At 40.6% G+C, this 23,339-nt stretch overlaps 3 protein-coding genes across 3 annotated transcripts in view; 1 reads left to right on the plus strand and 2 right to left on the minus strand.

Moving 5' to 3' along the window:
- LOC149108088 (uncharacterized) overlaps window positions 1-9,301 on the minus strand; it is a 32,606-nt gene extending 23,305 nt beyond the window's left edge. The window contains exons 1-5 of the mRNA XM_089295559.1: window positions 8,737-9,301; window positions 7,688-7,857; window positions 4,800-5,027; window positions 2,751-2,907; window positions 308-483 (exon numbers count right to left, since the gene is read on the minus strand). Coding sequence (XP_089151685.1) covers window positions 308-483; window positions 2,751-2,907; window positions 4,800-5,027; window positions 7,688-7,857; window positions 8,737-8,828 — 823 coding nt within the window. The 5' untranslated portion in view covers window positions 8,829-9,301. The remainder of the gene's footprint in view (window positions 1-307; window positions 484-2,750; window positions 2,908-4,799; window positions 5,028-7,687; window positions 7,858-8,736) is intronic.
- LOC149108086 (uncharacterized) overlaps window positions 1-23,339 on the plus strand; it is a 95,951-nt gene that overhangs the window by 55,685 nt on the left and 16,927 nt on the right. The window lies entirely within an intron of this gene.
- LOC149108089 (uncharacterized) lies at window positions 11,820-12,979 on the minus strand. Its single transcript, XM_089295249.1, has 3 exons — window positions 12,638-12,979; window positions 12,303-12,546; window positions 11,820-12,205 (listed from the first exon to the last, which is right to left on the minus strand). The coding sequence occupies exons 1-3, from the start codon at window positions 12,977-12,979 to the stop codon at window positions 11,820-11,822; spliced, it is 972 nt and encodes a 323-aa protein (XP_089151375.1).

Here is a 23,339-nt window from a genome sequence, read left to right on the forward strand (position 1 = left end):
TCTCGATGCAAAATTCGAAAATTCAAAGCTTGGTAGGTGTTGCAAAATTTCAAATTTGTATCGTTTTCCAAAGTCATTATCTATGTCTATAGATATCGTACAATCGTTATTCATTGTATTGATTGATTCCCTATATCAACTTCTATTGTTCCCAGCAGTCACTCTTACAGATACAGGCCTACTCGCTTTAATCAGTTTTGGTTTTATAGTTGTTCGAGAAATATCTCTCTTCTGTGCCTCAACACGTTTTAAAGTGATTATCTCAGTCATAAAAGCATCAAACTCCTTATCAATTATCATTTCTTACAGGGTGGCACAACAGCTGAGAACTCCATTAGAAATCCTCTGTTTTGAATTTTGCTGTTTGAGTGGAGTCTTATCAAGGCGTATTTTCCAGATACAAGAACTGTCTTTCCAGTCATGTGACCACAGTACTTGCCAAACACCCGGTTCTTCTCATTGGTAATCTGTAAATAATCTCGGCTACAAAGAAATGAAACATAAACAAGTGACGTTCTTTAACAAAGGGTCATTTCAACCTGGAACCCAGATTATTCGTTCCCTTACTAGCACTCGAGAATCGAACGACCCTGAAAAGCACTTATTAGAAATCCGAAAATATCCCGCTTCCGGTTGAAACGCGCATTCCTAGCTAAAATCATGTGCCTCAATCAGGTTCCTGTTCTTTTATTCTGGTCGCTTTTATTGTTTTGTTGTTTTTTTTAAACCAATCAAAATCGATCCTGCAAAAGAACTCTCGACAGTCACTTGCTTGCGCAGAATTGAGCGAAGAATCGAGATACGAGCTTGGAGATCACTGAGAAGTGCATCACGCACGCGCATGTCATATTTATTCCTCCAGCCATTTTCCTTATGAGCGCAGTGTGTACTGAAACGTCGCGTAATTTCTTACTTGGCAATGTGTTAAGATAAGCTTAAGAGTACGGTAAGTGTAACCGACTGTGCTATTGTAGTTTCTCACTTCATTCTCGCGCTATAAAATGAGTAAATTTATACTAGTGTTGTTATGCAAGTATTGCGAGGTTTGGTTCAGTGACTTGTATTCTATCATTCATCAGAACCCGAGAACGGCAAGCGCGAAAAGCTAGTGTAAAGGTCGACCGGCACACACTAATAAGGACATGCTGCGGCATCATGAAGCGGGGACCAGCCTCTTCGCGTGTACGCATAGAACCCATGTTGCAGGGACAGTGAGCAAGCTTGTGCACACGAAGAGGATATTGGTTCATTTCTTTTTTATAGCGGGGACAGTTGGCAAGAGCAGTGCTCACCATGCGAGAATTAAAACTGGGGTCATTACGTCCCTTCTTCCTTACCGACAAATTCGAACCAGCTGAATTTCATGTAACATTTTGCGTTGTCCTCGCAATATAAATAAATACATAAGTCAAAAATAAATGACAATATTAAGAGAGGAAGCTACCTCAGCCTTAGCTGGTTTCCAAGGAGGTCCTCTATCCTGGTAGAATTGGAATTTATAATGTTGGTTTTTGTGGAAGAAGGAAAGCCGGAGAACCCGGACAAAAGCCTTCAGAGTAAGGCGAGAACCAACAACAAACTCAACCCACACATGGTACCGGGTCGGAATCAAACGCCAGACACATTGGTGGGAGATGAGCGCTTTCATCACTGCGCAATCCCTGCTCCCTTTTCCGCGCTAGTAAAACTTTCACACTAGGAAAATGTCGCTGAAACGTGTCCAACGTGTGCAACGTGTCCCTTACTGTGTGCCAATCTTAAGAATCTAGATGACTGTCTTTCCTCACGGTTTCTGTCAAGACTTTATCATTCAAAAAATAATGATGACGATAAAAATAAAACATATATCTGGGCGATATCTGGGCGGCTAGCTGTCAAAAGCAGTAGGGAGGGGGAGGCTGTCTTGTACTGACACCCCCACCTGACTAGACTTTGAGTTTTCAGTATTAAATAACCTTGATATTGACTGTGTTTCTGGGTATTTTACTCAGTTGTTTAACCTTGTTTGAGGGTTCTGTGTTGACGTGACATGGCACCCTGCTGCAGAGGTCCATGCCACGTGCATGCGTGATGGGCTAATCTCCTAGCCAGGAGTTGGTCAGATGACTTCTGGCCGGTGTGACTGTCTTTGAGTTAATGCGGGCATGTTTTTGCGAAATCGGGCAGATATACATATTAAAGGCCCTACTCAGCCTTCACCATTTTCGATGCCATCGAAATTATTGATATTGCATAGTGAAACGAAATCTTTTTGCTCTACTGTAAGTTGTGTTCCTGAAAGTATGTTAAATTATCTTTAGTAGTTTCGTAGTGATTTCCTTCGTTTCGACATGCTGCGAATAAAATATAATAGCCAAACCCTTGCAATAAGCAAAGACAAAGATGTGGTTGACTAGGGCCCCTTAACTTACAGCTATAATTTAGTTTCAGAAGTTTTCGTCCTTGTTATTAAAAAGTTACTCAAATTGAAAAACATTCAATCATTACTTGGTGATAAAACGAAGGATATTCAGCCTTACGCCGCTTTAAGAACTCGAAGTTGTTGAAAGAACTGAGCACATGCTCACAGCTGAAAGGTTTCCTCCTACAACTCGCGATCAAATAATCAGATTAACACAAATGTGACTTTCCTTGGAAAAAAAGGAGACTTTCGCCCATTCAGGCTTTACATTCTGTGGAGAAAGTGATGCAGGTCACTGGACCTCTGCCAACATTCGCAACTTGTTAACACATTAAAAATCAATACTTACTCGCAAGATATACTATCCTCCAGGTAAAGTTCGTTAATGGTAATATTAATCACCATGCCTTGTGGAATAGGAACCGAAGAAGTACAATCTGTATTATTTGGGTAATCGTTAGGATATCCGGGACTTCTGAGTGTATTTTCAATCACTGGACCACACCCTGCATGTAACAAATCAAAATATTAAAAAGACAGAGTTAATATCGACTGAATAGTTTTATTCCCTGCAACTGTTTGTTTCTATTGACCCTGAAAAGCCGCATCGGGGGAGTGGTAAATTAAGATATTTATTTATACTTATTTATTAATCTTTATTTATTTCTCTAACTTTTTTGTGTCAATTTCAAAACCCGTCAAGTGCCTATCAAGCCACTTCAAGGCACCAAAACACACAGATTCCTTCATCTCATTTTTAACTCGCATAATGAGGTAGTCATTAATCCCAGATATAGCTATGGATGTGAGGTTCACTCGATCCTTCGATTCCTGTTGGACTTTTTGCCAATCCGCTGACCAGTATGTTAAGGATTCACGGTCGAGTGCACCGCGCGATACAATTTATTTATCAAGTGATTTGTTTCGGTAGCAAAGCTTCTTATTCGTGGATCGTTTATACGGTCGACAGTGCATGTTTTTCTTTTTTTAAAACTTAAAGTTCCCACCGATAAACCAATTGAATTGTTTTTGTTTTTTTTCCATGACTTGGAGAAAAACATCACTTTGTCATGCCATCACGTGCCATCACGTGCCATCACGTGCCATTAGATGTCATTGCAAATTCCTTCCAGAGAAACTTCAGATGAATTAACAAAATTTGGTCGCATTTTCATGAGAACATATCAGAAAGATTGTGAACGTGAAACAAATGCGTGCAGGCAGATTTCTCCCTCCTCGCGGGAAGGGATACGTACCCCCTCCCTTCGTCTGTTATGACTTACCATAAGTGTGTGTCAAATACTAGTCTCAATTCAGTGTACATGGAGGGTGATGAATGGTTTTTGCGTGATTTTTGATGTCCTTAAAATTAGTAGGGCGTCGCGTGATTGAGACCAAATTAGCCGCGTGACGCGGGACAGGACATCACAACGTGATGCGTGATTTACTATTTTACAGGTACGTGATGCGTGATTTACCACACTGATTTCCTTGATGGGTGAATGTTTTTGGACCTAGAAGGATACCATTCATTCAAAGTAAATAGAGTCTTTATAAAGATCGATATACCGTAGAAGACGTGACATCATTTTCTGTTTTTTATTTCTGAAAGAATGTCGTCCCAAACGGCTGAACTGAAGAGACATTAGTGTTTGGAATCATATTATGCCGCCCGAGAAGACGCTTCTGCAAGCAATGACCTCCTACAGAGAGAAAACATTTGTGTACCACATGCTCTTAATGAAGGTCGTCATAAAAACCCAGCTGAATTCAAAAGCCACGTTATGTCCTTCACAGACATAAAAACAGTTGTCGCACGTATTTCCGGGGGTAAAACTCTGACACAAATATAAATGCCTGTATCTCAAAGAATAGCAAAGATGCAGTAGATGTCTTCTCAGTTCGCATCTGACTGTGCTATAGGAAAGGAAATAACATGCGTGCGGAGCTAGCCAAGAGAGTTCTGGAGAGGTAAAAATCCCACCTTGCAAAGCTCGCTCCGCTCGCCTTTTTTTTTCTTTTTCATGCTTGTCGGGAGCCTGATTATCCAGGATTCTACCGGATGCAGACCAAATCTCCCAGAATGCCGTAAAGTCATCACCACTTCTATTTTGACCGATAACTGGCATTTTCAGGGTGAAATGTTTGGAATATTTGTCAATAGATTTCTGTGGTTGAATCGGCAGAGTTCTGTTTTTAATGACGTTGTTAGGGTTGAGAAGATAAAATTGGCGACGCACTTACTTCTTTTTAAGTGATGCGTGATTGGTGAAAAACGTCTCCGTGATGCGTGATTTGATAGAAACATTCAGCGTGATGCATGATTGGACCCCCCAACGGCCCCACCCCCTTTGCAGCCCTCTGCGTGGGGTTAGTTTCAAATATCTTATTTTCTCACCTCCTTTTATTACGAAGTGCTTCACATCAGTTCCATACTTGCTGGTGGCCACACAGGTGTAGTTACCTTCCTGGTATAATTTACCGCTTGCAATGTTTGTTGTGTTCATCAACACTGTAAAGTTCCATATCAATGCTATGTATATGGGAGGGGTTCCAGTGGCTGAACACTGCCCTTGGCTACCTGGCTCTACTCTCACCGCAGCATCTAAAACAATCTTGGGTGGCACTAGTAAAGTAATGTTTCAATTCAGTTAGCGCTGTAATTAATGTTATTTAAGATTAATAATTAATAGTCTGGGTTATACTTAGAAGACTAAAGACTCACCTGTACAGTGTTAATCTCAATCTGAAGTAAACTAACCGCTAACACCAGTAAGAACATAAACTATTTACAACTTTGTACATTGTTTTATCTTACGCGAGAGAGGTCTTTTTGCGGGGTCTATTTCTTGAAGTTCATTTGATACTAAAACTATACAAATCAGTCATTAAGTCTTGGTCATCGCCTTTTGGTGTAGAAATAAATTACACTTGATTATTTTAGTTGATCAAAACTGCACTTTAACCCATTCCTAATAAAGAAGCAACAACAGCAAAGAAACAAAATGACTACTCCATTTAAAAAAAAAAAAAAAGAATCCTTACTAACGTGGCGATACAGTGTAAGAAACGCAGAATTTCGTTCTTGTCTGGACATTCACCGTATTTGGCCCTGGGAGAGAAGGTGAGGGGGGCGAGGGGAGGGGGGGAGGGGAGGGGTTAAGGTGCCTGGGCTGAATTTAAACTTTCCTCACTTTGTGACTTTCCCAAAATCTATCAGGGAATATTTAGGCCTGTCAATAGTTTTGTTACTCGCGTTGACATTTCTAGATCAACCATGTCTGTAAAGGATGTTTAACAGAAATTAAGGTTACCGTATACCTTTAGAGGTGTCTCACATTCAAGCAAGGTAGCACGTCCGGTTTTAACTGTAGATACCTAATCTCCCATATCAAATTATAGCTTATAAAGCTGTCTCACCTGTACCAAGAATTTTGAAATGAAATGAAATGTCAAATTTCTTACGACCTCAAAATGCGAGCGTCCGAATCACCTTCTCTTCTAAAAGCTACACGTCAAAGCGAATTTTGTTTTTCGCTTATTTAATTTGTCCTTCAGTTTCCGGACCCAAAGCGCTAAAAAAACATAGGTCTGCGATTTGCCCTATTCAATTTCAGTGAAAAGCTACAGGACATTTTCGAAATAGGATTAAAAAAATTATGGAGTGATCGTAGAAAAATCGCTCCGGGAGAAAAAAAAATATTTGCAAATAATTAAACATTCGCAGACACGTTTTGTTGTTTATATGTCAAGCTAGATACTGTCCAAATTTGAGGGCAAACAAACAAATTCCCTCTGACTGGTAGCTTTCAAAAGCGACCCCAAAGGTGATTTGGATGCTCATGTTTAGATGTCGTAAAAAATTCGACAATTCATTTTATTTCAAAATTCTTGGTATAGTTTGAAAGCTAACCAGCTCTGTAAGCTTTAATTTGCTATAGGGCTTTAGGTATCTACAGTTTACACCGGACGCGCTACATTGCTTGGACGCGACTCAGCTCTAAAGGTACTCTAAAGGTACATACATGTTTGTTTTACTGAGATTTTGCATGTTACAAAGACATATCTTAAAGAGTTTTGAAATTCAAGATGGTGATACTCTAATTTCGCTATGTTTCTAAACAAAGTTAAAATTAAGTTAGAAACAAAGAATTTGAGTATACCAAAACAAATGGGAAGTTCGCAACTACCGTAAATCCTCGAATTAGCGCCCCCTCTCGAATAAGCGCCCCTTCGAATAAGCGCCTCTCCTATTGGACAAAATTTAAAATAAGCGCCCTCCCCCCCTTCCTCCATTTTGTGGACGAGTACTGAGCCAACAAAGGATGTATAGTTATCACCGTGTAGTTTATTAGATTTGTACATTGTTTCAGTTTGAGAACACGTTAAGAACCGTTAAGTGAACAAGTTGAACACGTTAACTACTAACGGTGCCGGGATTTAAACTTTAGGATCAGTTTTTCAGGTTGATAAACAGCTTATGTTGTTGTTTACGCGCAGACGATGTAATTAAAAAATGATCACGCCAGGCTACGATTTGGGAAAAACTAAATAAGCGCCCCCGCCCCCCCCCCCCCCCTTCCTCGATTAAGCGCCCCCATCTTCTCCTAAATTTAAAATAAGCGCACCGGGCGTTAATTCGAGGATTTACGGTATCAGGAAAAGATGGGATGCAGTCCTGTCAAAACCTTTGTAGATTTCCTGTAGTATTTCGCTATTTATTTATTGCAAAGATCTGCCTGCTGTGTGGTGTTGTGAGTGAATTTTGATATATGGCAGTTTTCTCTCTTATGGAATGATAATTTGTATCACACTCTATAAATTGTATTAGGTAATGATTGTTGTAATTAGAAACTGTCAATAACAAATAAAAGCAGATGGTGGACATTTTTAAATGTGACATCGTTCAGGCGTCAAATGACGACATGACGTCATGAGTCCCAGTCCCCCTTCCCGGGCTCACAAACCAAAAACAAAAAATAATAAAAGCGGCTGCAAGGGTGTAAATTTACTGGTCATTACTTTTTGTGTTTACAGGTATAACACCGCTGGCACCTGTACGTTAAATAATACAGCCGAACATAATTTCAGAGCGAGTTACGTTAGGGATTCCACTGTGATTTAAGGACAGTCTTTGACGGACACGTAATCATACCTTCGGCAAACTGTAGCAACTAAGACATGCTACATTCGCTAAACAGGCCTGTTAACAGTTTTTTAAGGTGGCAAAGATACTCAATATCCATCTTTATATAACAAACATTAGAAATCAGGTAAAGTACTTACCGTGTAGACCAGCATTGAAATATATCCGGAATCCCCTTCTTTCTACGTAAACGTCTGAGTAGAATTTTATCGATATCTGGTTTCCAGTTAAAAGAATGTTCTGTCCAGTCCTCTGGCCGCAGTACTTACCAACCATTCTTCCGTCATTAACAATCTCTAGATAATCATACCTGTGAATAAGAAACGGAAATAAGTGGCCGTTATTACCCAACTCAGTTAGTTCAAAGGGTCATTAACTAAGATAAAGCAATCAGATATTACACTTCCTTCATAGCCAAGCTTGCTCGGGACCGTACGGAGGATATTGGCACTCAGTTTTTGTACGGATTGACTTGTAAAGGCACATATATACCAATAACGGATATGACAATATACCACGGCTACTTTCATTTTCGCATTTTGTCTTATTAGGTCTATATCGGGGAAATGTGACATGCCAAAGAGATTGACAAGATGTCAGGCTGGCAAAGCGGAGAAGAGCTTCTATTTTTTCCTATTCCGCTAGAACGCAGAGGCTTTATATGCACTCAGAGCTATCAAAATGGCTCCTCTCTCAAACTAAACGCGCAGTTCAAACCATGAATTCAAATGTGTTGCTTATTATGATGTAAAGGCCTGCAGGGCGCCGCTATCATGATCAAAGTTTTACTTAACAACTGAGTTAGTTTATCGTCATTAACATTCACACAGTGATCGGCAAAAGATTCAATGATTAATTTGTCAAGAAACTATGAGAAGTGTGTTAACTTATTAACTGAGGTTATTAAACAACTTTTCATAACATTCGGCTGTCTTTTAGTTGAAGACAGTACCCTAAATTAACCAGAGTTGCCTGTGTATCCCCCCGGCCCCACCAAAGGACATTGCAAGAGTACAAGATTCGATCCGAGTTCTGTTCTGACTAGCTGTCCTTTTTCATAAAGCACGAAGATTCTCATCAAATTTCATTCACTCCACTCCAATTAATCCTTAACAAGTTAAAGGAAGAAACAGATCGTGTTGTAGACAGCAGTAGATATAAAAGCTTGAAGTGACAGCTATGTGCTTACCTGCATGATGAATGATCCTCCAATTCAAAATCGATGAAGGAAATGTTCATCGTCATGTTGTGTGGTATAGGAATCGTATAACTGCAGTTCATACCTCTTGGGTATTTGTTAGGATATCCAGGACTTTTTAGTGTGTTATTAACCACCAAACCACATCCTGGTTAAGGAAAGGTATATATATCATATAAATTACATATGTATATGAGTTGTCTTTGAGAAAACAGATTGCGCAACAGGTACGCATAGGATAACACCAGACCATAAAACAAGAATACTGAATACTGTCTCAAACCCTTCAGAGGCCCGCACCATGTAAAGCGCCCATGCTTGGCCACCAAATGAAAATAGGATACTGGGGATATAGTTACAGATACGCTAGCGTAATGCGACGTCATTATGACGCATTTACTTGATTTTATTGGCCGAAAACGTCTTTCGTCGATGTTCCCATCATATATATTTGGGAGTGTAATTAAGCAGAAATTCACTAGGTTGGAATGTCTACCCGGCCAGCACTTTGGTTGTCTATTAGTGGCAGGCTTAGGGGACAGAGCAGGCGACCACACCTTCCCCCCCCCCCCCGCCCCCAACCCATTCCGCTCTGATCAACGAAAACACTTCTTGCCCAAACGGGTCCACCTTACTTTAAGGCGCAAGGACCTGGGAACTTTGGGTCTCTAGCTTACAGGACATTTTTGCACTTTCCAAAATAGAGAAATGGTCATGGTCATTTGAAAACGCTCTACTAGGGGGTCTGGATCTACCACCGTTACCAAAAGCAATGACGTCATTCTGGCACCTTTTAAGTACTGAAGGAAAGAAATCTTTGTTTCTTTAATAGCAACTCACGAGAACATACATAAAGGCGGTAATCCTAGACAGAAAGAATCGTTGCTACGGCAGTCGTGATTGTAAACACTTCGACAGGAAGTGAATAAAAACGCCTAGATTACATCAATATCGTAACACTTTGCGTGAATTGTATACCAAACAGTGTTCCTTACCATAGTACAGCCTAAGTTTTTTAGATTAATATATAATTTGCCTTAGCTTAATATATAACTAAGAATTAGATTATGAGCTCGAGATTTCTACAAGGGCGTTTACAAGGGCGCATCCCGAGTCAACTATCACGAGTGCAATTCGACAGCGAATAATCTCACTGTTTTACTATAATGTACTAGTCGTTTGAAGCTGTCTATTACTACATTTCTTTCATTTAATTTTATTTTTTCACAGAACGACTCCTCCTCTCCCGTTACATCTGTTACAATCAACTACGACAATTAGAAAAGATGGCATATCGATACAATATGTCTGCTTACCTTGTTTTGCGTGAGCACCTTCCTTATCATTCAACAAGAGCAAGAGCACTAAGAAGAGCATTTTCATGATGTAGAAGTCTTTTTTGTCTCACAATCTGTTGCCTTTTACTTGTTAATTGCCATTTCTGCAGAGAAATGATTATCAAATTAGCTGGAAGAAGGCCTGTCAAAGATTCTTGGGGAGGGGGAGGGGGCAACCGTGTCAGATGTTACCTATGATTAAAGAAAAACATGCCAAGAATATAAGATTTTTGCGTCAAATGGTTTTCAGAGGGGCCCTGCATACCAATGAAGCTAAAAGTTAAAAGTCTAAAAACGTTACTCATTCTACATTCACAAAGTTAAAGTTAAGACTGTATAAATTATAAAATAAACTTAAGAAATACTCTAAGGTGCCCTTTAAAAGTTGAATATGTTGGAACTGTTCCTAATTGCATCTGGTAAAGTATTCCAATCAGTCGTCAAATGCAAAAGTTGGACAAAGGATTTCACCTTAAAGGAGAAGGTCACTCCAAAAAGCTTAATTTTTTTGTCTTCACCTATGATAAGTTGCATCGACGATACGAAATTCTACTACTATTACAAAAATCGAAACGAAAACGCAGCGACTAAATGTACTGTTTTTAGTCCGAACTGCGACTGCTGAATGACAACCAACTGACACAACCGATTCGAATATTAATTATTTAAGACTTGAATTCAAGCATGCAGTGTTTTGTTCGCCCGTCCCAACGGACGTTGTTAGTGTTAATGAACAAGCGTTCGCCGGAGCATCCTCCCCCTCGAACAGGACTGTGTTCTGTTCCTTCCGTCCTGTTTATATCTCTAACAGACACAACTTTGTGATTGGTCGCACATAATCTTTGCCTCCTGTTATAACGCGTTCAACTCTGACCTTCTCGTCAGGGCCAGGAAAAACCTCTTGAATTCGACCCAAAGGCCAATGCCCTCGTGAGTTGCTGGGATCCACCATCAGGACCACATCACCGGGATCAATGTTGCGTTTCTCCTCAACCCATTTGTTTCGAGTGTTCAGGGTCGACAGATATTTCTTCATCAGTCTTCTCCAGCACAGTTCTTGTGTAAACCGCCATCGATTTCTGGGGTTGAACGGAATGTCATCGATGACCCTGGGTGCAAGTTGTCCACCCATTTGGCCGTAAAGGAAATGGTTTGATGTTAAAACATACTCAAAAAGTGAGCGGTCAGAGCCACCGCGGTCAGTAGCTCTTCATCCGTAGTTCTTAACTCTCCAAGGATTGCACTTAAAACTTTTGTAGCAGACTTGATAAGGGCTTCGAAAATTCCTCCATGATACGATCCACCAGCTGGAGGGGGGGGGGGGTTGTTAAATCGCCACTGATGATTAGTGCCATTGTCACTTATCATCACCCCCGGTTTTCCACGACTGGCGACCAGTCTGGACAGTGCATTAAGAAAGCTGGCTGTATCCAGTGAGTAAGCTATTTCTGGATAAACTGCTCGTGCGCTCGCACAGGTAAACAGGCACAGATAACGCTTCGCAGTCACCTTTCTCGTCAGCTTAATGAAAAAAGGGCCAGCAAAATCGACTACACAATGAGCAAAGCATCGCAATGATGTCCCCAAGTCTGGCTTGAGGTAGGGGTGCCATGATTTCTTCACCTCTGCCTTTTCTTCCAAGTTTGCCTACATTACAATCTCGTTTCCATCGCTTAATTTTTTCTCTCCCATTGACAATCCAGTATTTCTGTCGTAATAATTAAGCAAGCGTAAAGTTCACTCCGAGGTTATGATGACCTTGATTATGGATGTGGGCGATGACAAGTTTTGAGATGTAACGTTTCTTCGGTAATATGACGGGGTGTTTGGCATCGTAGGTAGTCTCCCGCCGACACGTAGGATTCCATCACTGTCCACAAATGATGACAATCTCCACTGCGGACTTCTTCTCAAGACACTTCCTCCTCCTCTCAAGGTTGTCAATTCCACCGAAAAGTGTTCTCTTTGAGTTGCTCGAACCCAGTACCTCTCTGCGTTACTGATTCCCTTTGGTTCTAGGACTTTTTCCAGTGAGTCGTTTTGCTTGTTTCTGGTCTCCTGGCTTTTCTGAGGTCTTGCTCTTTTACTTTTGGAAATGAATCTCACGATCCAAGCTGTAACTCCTAACAATCGGCGCCAGGAAGAAAACCTCTCGATGCCAAACACGGGCAGGGACTGCTTGCATTGAAACGAGACTGATTTTTGCCATCTCTTGTTTACCTTCCTCACTGTAATCACTCCAGAGGCGACTTTCTAAAGGCCAGGATGTCTCCCCATGACGTAGAAAGGCAGATCCCTGGAACCAGCGACTTTCAGTGGATAGATTTTTCAGGTCCAGACCTCTTGTTGCGTCGTCAGCGGGGTTTTGTTTTCCTGGTATATATGGCCACTGAGCTGGGTCGGATTTCCGTTGAATGTCGGCTTTCCGATTAGCAACAAACGATTTCAGTCGTCTTGAGTGACCCTGCATTCAGTAGATTATGTCCATATTGTTCGTCCACAGGGTGTGTCGACTTAACAGAATTTCTCGCTTCTCAGAGACCGTTTCAGCTAACCGGACTCCGAGTACTGCTGCCAGTTAACCCAAGGCGTGGGATGCTGACGGATTTAATCGGTGTTATTCTTGCTTTGGCTATTACCAGGGCAACTGAGATCTGACCACTCACGTGTCCGTATTTGGCGTAGTTTATTGCGGCATAGCCTAGTCGTGACGCGTCAACGAATGTATCAAGTGAGACGTCTTCCACTGCTTCCTCATAATGTCGATAGCAACTTGGGATTTTGACCTGTGGAGCTTCTGGCAACTGTTTGGCCCACTGATGAGTAGTCAACTTGAAATCGTCAGGAAACTCTTCATGCCATTCAAGACCACGCAACCAGGCTTCTTGTAATGCCATTTTTGCTCTGATGATGTATGACGCCAAGAACTGCAACGGATCAAACAGTGTAGCAATACGACTTCACACTCCTCGCTTCGTTTAAAAAGATGGGTTGATTTCTTTGACAATAAACGTGAAAACATCTTCATTCGCATTCCAATGGACTCCTAATGTCTCGACACTCGGAAGTTCTGAGTCGTCAAGCTTTACTCCAGTTGCTTGATCCTCTTATTGGATTTCTTCTAGCACCTCTGTTCGATTACTACATCACTTTTGAGCACGGAAACTAGCGCCACCCAGGACCTTTGTCAAATCTTCACGGACGAGAACGGCGTCTTATACAGTTTCCTCTGAGTGAAAGATATCATCCATGTACATATCTCGGAGCAGGACTATAGCTACTGCTGGGTGTTCTCTTTAGAGTCTAGAGTGTGGCTGCGAAGCATGAACTGGGCGAGATAACGGGATGCTGTCTCCAAACGTTAAACAGACTGCTTCATAGACATCCACAGGGCTTGTGGTATCGCGATCTCTCCATAACAGTCTGTGATACTTGCGGTCTTTCTCAGCGAGGACAACCTGAGAAAACATTTCCTTGATGTCCGCTACTAGGGCGACAGGTCTCAGTCTAAATCGGAAAATTATCCCCAGGATATCTCGTTAAAGTTTAGGCCCGGTAAGCATCGCGTCATTCAAGGAAACGCCCTTGCAACGTGCAGCCGAGTCAAATACTATGCGTACTTTGGTGGTCTCTCTATCTTCACTAATGACTGGAAAGTGTGGGAGGAACCAGCTTGCACCTTCTTCTGCCTCGTTATTTTCTAACTTCCGAACGCAGCCCTTCTCGACATTCGCATTCATTTCTTCTTTGTAACGGAGGTTTTTCTCTTAAGGGAACAAACGTTTCTCTGCTGAAGAAAGGGCGGGCAAACGTCCAACACAGGTCCACCCCAACGGCGTTTGGACCGCTCCAATTGGACCGTAACATTCTGTTAAGGCTAGCGTAAGCTCAGGATGGTCTGATCCGATCAGAATTTCAATAGTTTTCCTTCCAGGGGCTTTAGGAAATGGAATGTTCTTAAGGTGTTCCCATTTGACTTTGTGTTGATTCCAGTCTGGACTGAGACAAGTCTTGACACATATCATTCAGTGTCCATCCTTCAACAGTAGATTGGGTCTCCTAATTGAGACTCTTTAACGTCAGCGAGACTTTCTTACAACATCCCCTGCAGACTCAGAGTCGCCGAAAGCGCTTCGTGTCTCTCCAGCAGCGTCTACACGTTCATGCGGATTAGATCGAAGTTCGAAGTGCAGATGGAAGTGATATAGGTGCTTCTACAATCATTGGTACCACAGCGATTGTTTTCCGGACCATTCTTCCCTGGATGGCCTGATCTCAAACAACGATAACAAAGTTCATTCTTTTTTGCGATTTCCCATCTATTCGCAATGGATGTTTCACCCCAGTTCTTGCATGAGTTTACTTAGTGAGATCCATGGCACACAACACACTTGGGTGTGGGCTCTCTAGTAACGTTGTGAACTGCTCCTTTCTCACGCTTGTGTTTCTTTGACTCGATATATCTTCTGTGTTTTTCTTTGTTCTCTCCTTAACTTCTTCGACGTCCATACGATAAACAACTTGCTTCTGTAACTATTTAGAAAATACGGATAGTTCATCCTTGCTGGGCTTCCTGTGCAACCACTGTTGGCACGTGTTAAGAAGAGACCCTGATAACTTCCGTTGCACTGCAATGTAAGTTGAAATAATCCTGCGAGCTCTTGATGCTGGTCGCTATTCTCAAGCTTAACCACAACGTCAGTTAAGCGATCCGAGAAAATCTCCAACTCCTTTAGGTTAGTCTCCTCGACAGGAGACGCACGCAAACTGGCTTCGAGGTAACGTTGCAAAAGTCGCTTTTCACCTCCGTACTTCTGATCAAGTTTTTCCAAGGCAGTTTGATATTGTCTAGATGTGTAACGTAACCGCTCCATAACTCGTAACGGCTTGCCAGATAGAGAATTTTTCAACATCATTATCTTGGTTTTAGCTGGTACTTTCATCCCATCCACCAATATTTCAAATTGCACTTTCCATTCGTGATAAAGGTCTTTATCTCCGCTGAAGACGATTAAGGCGGGTTTCTTGATTCCTTTGAACAATCTGTCAAAATCGTTCGAGTCGAATTTGTCTTTGTCTGACTCGTCTTCTTCACTTTCTTTCTTTTCCGAGTCAGAATCTTTATCGCTGAATTTAGGAGCCGATTTACTCCCTTTGGACTGTGAATGTGACATCCTGACAAAAGAGGCCACTCACGGTCCAGAATCAAAACAACAAACAAGCGATCGCGAACGATAGATCTAAAAAGCAAATAATCTTGTTTACACGTGCTTTGCGATGATGTAATTTGTTTTCCCCCGGCCAAAACATATCACTCTAGTCTGAACTGGGTGTTAAGGACACTACTTGGTAGCCAGGCCAATCATGATTAGTTAATAATTGTCTCTTTATCTTAGTTACGAACGTAGTTACAATGTTTACTTCTTTTTTATTGGTTTTGTAATCGGACCTTTAAGCGTCACCACGCGCATATAAAAGCTGAGTTAGCGTCCTTTTAAAGTAGTTTTTCGTTCCTTCTCGCGTGGCCTTGTCAACCTTGAACTCTTGATGTTTTTGCTTTCCTAACCCTTGGTTCAAGCGGGACCGATATGTGAGTACCTTTGTCATTTTGATTAAGTTACGTTTTTATAGCTATGGGCGAAGGAACACAAAGAAACATTTGTACAATGTTAATCGATTTATGATCGTCTAAATTAGAAAATGTTCTTAACGTTACTAGAGTGAATGCCCACCTTTTAGGTTCGAAAGCATTGAGCTGTTAATCAGTTCTTTTTGTTGTGTATTTCTGTGATCGAATCTTATTTAGTATCTTAGCGTAGTATTTACGCTGGCTATTTTTTGATGTGTTGTATTATTCAATTTCGTTATGTTATCGATTCCCAATCGGTAGTTTGTCTCGTGTAAGTTTTGACTATTTGTCACGCAACCTTTCCGCTAAATTGGTAGAAATTCGTTACATATTGTTATTTCAGTTTACGATCGTTTACTTTGATGCAATAAATCGCCGATAACCGTCAACTTTGGTTTTCCGTGGTCTACTTGTCTATCCTTGAAGACGACCTGTAAAGTAGTCCCACCCACTAGCTTGTCGCGACACGCCTAGAGCTCGTTTTGTTTCGTCTCGTTTTGGAATTTGCCAGTCGCTGCAAGCGCTACACTAGGACTGCATTCCCTTTTTTGTCGAATGCAATCAGAGTGAAAAACCAGTTCAAAGAAGACTCCAAAACGTCGAAAACAACGAAAGAAGCCACAAAAGAGAACAAGAATGACGTAGCAGATGGACACGGCTATTGGATGGACATACAGCACATGGTTTGGCTATGATGTCATTCGTTTTTGCCCCTGCTACGGCGCGGCCAAATCGGTGTCGAAAGATCCAAGATCCACCGTCCCATGAAACTTGACTCAAGTCTACATTAGGACTGCGTTCTACGAATGCAATAAGGAGGCTGAAGTTTTTAGCCTGCCAATCACAAATCCCGACGGATGACCAACGATCCCATTTGATTGGCTTATTCACTCAGGTCTAATTTTAGCGCGTTGCCATAAAATTCCGGAGAGCGACGGGTGTAATTTTCTGTTTTATTTTACACGTAAGTAATGCCTTTTGAACTAAATGAACGATAGCTTGAAGAGAAGAGTTTACAAAGAAAATTGACTTTTTTTTAATTTCGACTTCATAATTTTTGTTCCTCCACTTGCGAAAGCCTATCGTATGAATTCGAGCTGTTCACTCAAATTTATAAAATGCCGTGTCTAGTTCTTTTGATGCCAGGTGTCTTTGCTCCTTCGAAGACTAACGCGGCTGAGAAATAAGTTTGGAAACTAAAACTCGTAAAAAACCTCAGGTACAAGCAGACGACGAAGGTAATATGTTATATCTACGGTAACAGGGTTATTCTTCAGCCAGGTATCTGAAAGAGATTCCACAAGGTGAACATTGGCTGCTGTTGTACCGTCTTGTTGCTAAAATTCAGTCGGCCTTTTACAAACGCAAATTTTGTCTTTATTGCATTCAGCCATGAGTCTTCCTTCCCCTCTCTAACGTCAATATTCAGGAGAAATCTCACTTTTTTGTTTCTAATTTCTTTACTCTGAATACAGAATAGTTTGAAGAATAACTCAACGTTGTTCAATTTGCATTTTGTTTGCATGCACCATCAAAACGCTGATAAATTTGAATGATTTTAAATATCCCACCAAAATCCCTCTGTGCAGTTCACAGGCTAACGAAAATCACCTCTTACGAGATTTTTCTTCGTTCTCGGCATGCTGAGATAAATGGAAACCGATAGCTCATTGATCGCAGGCATCAGCTTTGTTATTTTAGTTAGCGGCGAAATTTAAATGTCCCGTGAACTGACGAAGATAATTCATCGTTTTTGTTCTTTCAAAGGTATCTTCTAAAGTGTTAATATAAGTTTTATTTTCAATGTATTTTTATTATTTACCTCATATTATTCTACGTAAATGACTCCGTTGTTTTAACAAAAATAAAACGCTATAATCTCCACGACGTCTTCTGTTGTGCGACCGTTATTTCGGCTTTCCACCATTACACAAAAAGCCAAAAAAATGCTTCAAAGGTGGCGTGTCCTTGCCTTTTATAGGATCGCTCCGTGTTTAAAACCTTGAAATTACAAAGGTTTCATGTCTTTCATATTAAATAAACTTTCACATGCTATTTCTCTATTGCTATGTGTTTCGCTTTACAGAAACTTGCGACACAGATAAATGATATGCTCCAAAGTGGCCGCAAATTCTATAATCGGGGTAGAAAGATACCGAAGAAATGCTAAAAGAGAAACACGAACTAAAAGCTGTGTTTCTATAACTTGTTCAAGATTAGGAGAACATGGAAAAATTGTTGAAACAGTCGCTTACGACTTCTTGTTCTCACAACATTTCTTGTTTTCCTAAACTTCCACTTGTAATTCTACAATTTAATTCAAACCAGAAAACCTTTTCTGTACCTATGGATATGCTTGTGATATAAAGAAACATCATGCTCACCTGAATATTCCATGAGATAAACTATGAGGGAACCTCAAGCAATAAAATAATCGCAGCAAACAGGGAAGAGAAAAAATATAAACATACCCAAAAACACGACAGTAGCGTAATAAGCTGATAGCAGCTTGAGAAAAAGTCAATTAGGGGCGGAGAGAGCGATGGAACTAAATGCCAAAAACAGACATCCCTGTGTTATCTATCGAGATGTAATGAATGCAGATCACTTTACCTGATATGTGCCTTTCGCTAAGACCGAATTAACGTTAATGGTTATTAAAGGCTCTTGTTCCTTTTAAACAAATGTACAAGCATCTTAAAGGTACTGGAGGCTCAGTTTCGAGATCTCTATTGGTACTTATGTAGTTATTAGCTTTTTAGTTCACTGAGTTAGATGTTGTGTTTGTTGACGATCATATAGACAAATGTTTGACTCTTATACTGGATGAATAATTCTGCGCATTTATTCAATATGTCAATAAGCCGCCTACAAGCTGTCTAGTTTATTGAGTTTATAATCGATTCTCGTGAATTTCTTGGCTTTTTCGTATAGAATAAAGTTCAGACTTCGATTAAACGCTTGTGTGGATAAAATAGTTTATTCATGCTGAAAAAAAAAGGACAATTCAAATAAAAGCAGAAGTCTGTTCTCAAATTTCATCTTTTTGGATCATTTCTTTCGTGCTGCGAGCACTATCAAAAAGCACTTTCTTTGATGCGGATACTTTTGAGACCAAAGCCAGCCGTCAAAAAATACAGCAAACTGTACGGGTCCGCAAATGAACCCAGGACCGCAAATGATCCCGGACCGCAAATAATCCCCAAACAGGAGCCATAATCGGGGACGGAGACCGTAAGCGCGCTATTTCTAGTATTGGGGCTGTCCCTATGATATGCGACGATTTTTCTATTTTTAGAATGAATTGCGCCATCATGTACGGCACACGCGCGTACACGTTGCGAGGATTTTTGCGGATGAAGCGTCGGGAAATGGCGTCCGAAATTCCCGAACTGTTTGATGCTTTTGGCCCACAGCTCAATAAGTTCATGTCTGTCGGAATTTTACTTTAGTATTTTCGTGAAAAATCTGCAAGAGAATCTCGCAACTCTCACAATTTGATCACGCAACATGACAACATCCACGCAAGAGCCCCCGACATGTGCGTGGATCCGCGCGGATATATGACGTCAGGATGGCGCAATTTGTTCTAAAAATAGAAAAAATGTCCCATCAGGAGCCATAATCGGGGACGGAGACCGTCAGCGCACGCCATTTCAAGTATTGGGGCTGTCCCCATGATATGGGACAGTAATTCTATTTTTAGAACAAATTGCGCCATCGCTTGCGGCACACGCGCGTACATGCTGCGAGGATTTCTGCGGATGTCGCACGGGGGAAATGGCGTCCGAAATTCCCGAAAGTTTTCATGTTTTTGGCCCACAACTCAACGCGTTTACATCTGTTGGAATTTTGCTTAATTAAGTATTTTCGTCGTAAGCTGCTCCAGTTTGAGTGAAGTAAGACAGTGTCGAATTTAGGTATGTTCCGCTTTAAGCTTATATATATCGCTGACCAAGTTGTGTTCCGACGGATGCTTCTTTTACATGAGCTGTACATTACCCCACCTTAAATTTCACATATGTTGAAGATTAACAGCTTTTCCATTAAACAGCAAAAAAACTAGCTGGATATACTTAGATATAGCAGAACTTCAGGACTTCATGGTTTCCTAGCTGCTCTTACCGTCTCACGCTTGCGAGGAATTTGCCAGTCTATCGCGACCGAGTTTCGCCTGAATTGCAAGCAACGCTTGATGTTTCATCAAGGCCCAATAAATTTACGTCCGTAGATACTGCTCAGTTTTATTTGTGCAAAAATCCATTAAATTATCTGTTGTCGATGAATGAGAGCGCCCGCCGATGCGTGTTTTGTACAGTCAGTAAACATGACAAACTGGACTTCCGCCGCGCCGCACTTTCGTGTGAAAGCGTACATCGAACTCAAACAATAACTCTATGGTTTTTAAATACGTTTAAGATTGATAAATGTTTGAGATCATATTAAAAGCTAAGCTGGAAATATGTGAATAAAGCAGAAATAATCAGCAAAGTTACAATGACGCTTTCTTTAATCAACTTCGAATAACGATTTCGATTTTGTTGATCGAGTTATCAAAACTCCTTGTCTATTTTCATTTTCGCAGTGTAAAACTTCACTATGCTTATGTTGAAGAAACATACATGATGTTAGTAGCCTTTTTTGCGTTCGTGAAATTTGTTGCAGCATCTCAGCACAAAAGATAACGAAAGAAATCTTTGTCAAGATTTGTTGACAATTGAAAACACCGACTCGGACTTGAAAGTGCACGAGCTGCACTATGCAAATGAGCTAATTGTACGCGTCAGACTTTCCTTTCAAAAACTTTCGCAGACTCACCAAACAAGCGGAAACAATAGGAAACCATCAAAACAGGTTTTGGTTATGATTAACCATTGTCTGAGAAACTCACAAATTAACTCGATACCAGAGTATAGAGTTTTCTTGCTATATTCTTAAGTCAGAACAAACGCAAAAACATACGCGTAAGCTTACAACAAGCGCGAGCAGATCTTATTATTCATTCCCAGCGCGAGATTGAAGTCTTGTTTTAGACCCTGAAAAACCCACCTTTTCCGTTAGCTCAGAGCATAAAACTACACATAAGCGCCCTAGTTCGTATTCCCTACTTTATTCCCTGCCATCACGGTGAAAAATACGCAAGAGAATCTCGCAACTCTCACCATTTGATCACGCAACGTGACAGGATCCATGCGAGAGCCCCCGACATGTGCATGGATCCGCGCGGATATATGACGTCAGGATGGCGCAATTTGTTCTAAAAATAGAAAAATTGTCCCATATCACATGTGCAAGCGGATTCCAAGACTTACGGTCTCCGTCCCCGATTATGGCTCCTGGTCCCATATCATAGGTGCGCGCGGATCCCTAGACTTACGGTCTCCGTCCCCGCTTATGGCTCCTGCCCCAAATTGAACCGCAAATGATCCCGATCAAAAAATAGGAATGGCATGGATTTATATCAGAGGAAGGTGAGAACATGTACAAAAATTATGAACTAAAAACATGTTTTATCATTTTACAAAAAACATATTCCACAGTTGCTGTTTTGTTCTTCGAAGGGTACGGATCGTTTTCACTGGACACGCAATAAGAAAAAAATAATAATAAATCGAAAACCAACCAATGGAAAAAAGCTAAGAAATTGTGATGTACGCTATAGAAGATAACTAAATAAGACACTTTCCAAGTTTTAGGCCTGTGCGTTTCCCTAAACTGCAGATATTCGTCGTAAATGTTTCCAAGAAATTTAGAGAGTCCAGTAAGAAAACGCCATGTTGGTGTACATCCGTGGTACACCAATCATTTCGGCCGGAATATAGTGTAAACATCTGGAACTTACTTTGGCTTTCTAGGCGACTGATTATTAGCACTAAGCAAACAAGCATTTACATGACTACTTTTCCTAATGCTCTAACTTCTAAAAAGGCTCAAAATCATGAGATAAGTATATATTTTTCAACAAACTCGATCGTGGCCTTGTGTCACGCAACCTCCATAACCCTGAAATTCAAAATGCTCTGGTTTCCAAACGAAGCACGCTAATTGTAAACAGATATAAATATACCGCCTCCTATACCTGATGAGAATAAAAACACGTCACGTGAAGACGATCTATTGAATTAGAAGTCTTGGAAAAGCACATAATTGTGAACATTCTCGAAATCCCGGTGGCGATAGTATCAAACATTTATCAAACAGCTAATTGTCAAAACGAAGTGCAAGCCTTGGCCTTGCTTGCATGGTCATGAAGCTGATATTCATAACTATAGCTTGGAATTTTGGCTTCTTATAATACTCAAGTAGTCATTTCCGAGAAATTAAAGCCAAAATACGGCCAAGGAAAAATTACATAATAAATTTGTTCAAATTTCCAGTGCTACACACTAAGTGTTTTACAGAGTGATGAAGCGTTATAGGCTTGTGGGTCTACTCAGGTGACAGCGTCTTCTGTAATAGTTGCTTCATGGTTAGATTTTAGTTTAAAACTTTAGACGAGTGGCGTTAATGGCTGATAAAATGTGATTTAACTATAACACCGAAATATCATTGTTTAACAAAGGAGGATATGTAGCGTATGTTGCACTGATCATAATTTTACTGAGAATTGCAAAGAAATGCAAGCCAAGCCGTGTTTTGATGATTGAGTGGTGATATTCATAACATCGTAGTTAGCAACACAATTTAGTCGAAAGTATGAAAAAAAAAAAAACAAAAAAAAAAAACAAGTCGTAAGCCATTATGATTATAAGATGGCTTTAATAAAGACATCGGTATTCACGTACGCCAATTCCCTATCCACACCTTCCCACCATCCATGGCATTCCTTATTTTTTAGTCGGAATCATTTGCGGTCCCTATCGGGGATCATTTCCGGGCCGGGATCATTTGCGGTCCTGGGATCATTTGCGGACCCGTACAAAACGCTAGACCCGTGGAAAAAGAAGTTCAGTTACAAACAAAGAGGAAAAATACTTCCACGGGTCTCGATTTAAACATCCGGTTCTTCTACATCACCGACAAAATAAAAATAGCCAACTAATTTAACACCTCAAGTTTAAGGTGGTTCGACTTGAGCACCGCCATTATCAATCCAACAGAAAATCAAACTTTACTGGTGTGTTAGAGGAAGATAAAAGTTTCAAATGGGTACATTTCACCAGGATCTGAGTTTTCATAGCAACGAAATGACGCCATACCCCATTTTACATAAGACCGAATAACTTGCCATCAGGGATAATTTTGGAAGTACGACGACGGGATCTTGGACTTGACATAGTTTTCTTAACGATGGCGAGATTTTAAAAAAATCTGTTAGAGCGTTTTCGATAAAATTGCGAGTGAAGTTTCAAGGTGTCAAAATACAACAAAAACAAGCTGTTTTAAATGTTATTGCAAACCATATGTCCTCAAGACTTGACTAAATGGTTTTCTGGTCTTAAATGAATCTTATAACATCTAATTACTCGCAAACTCTAGTATGCTTCCGGAAAATCGACGGGACACGATCCCGCGTTTTATGAATTCATGATATACAAAAATGTACAATAGCATGGTGATTCGAGACAAAAGAAAATTATAATGAAGGCAACAAACAACGTGAGTGAAAATCAGCCCAATTTTTTCTT

This window comes from Orbicella faveolata, unplaced genomic scaffold, assembly GCF_042242905.1.
Source record: "Orbicella faveolata isolate gen_17 unplaced genomic scaffold, um_ofav_v1 contig_26, whole genome shotgun sequence".
In the NCBI taxonomy this organism is placed as follows: domain Eukaryota; kingdom Metazoa; phylum Cnidaria; class Anthozoa; order Scleractinia; family Merulinidae; genus Orbicella; species Orbicella faveolata.

Excerpts from the sequence above, each read along its gene's own strand:
- LOC149108089 (XM_089295249.1), bottom strand. The coding sequence starts at position 12,979 with ATGGCATTACAAGAAGCCTGGTTGCGTGGTCTTGAATGGCATGAAGAG. Across the intron at positions 12,547-12,637 it reads GCAGCAGTACTCGGAGTCCG|GGTCACTCAAGACGACTGAA; the intron begins GTTAGCTGAAAC and ends TACTGAATGCAG. Across the intron at positions 12,206-12,302 it reads GAGTGATTACAGTGAGGAAG|GAGTTACAGCTTGGATCGTG; the intron begins GTAAACAAGAGA and ends GCCGATTGTTAG.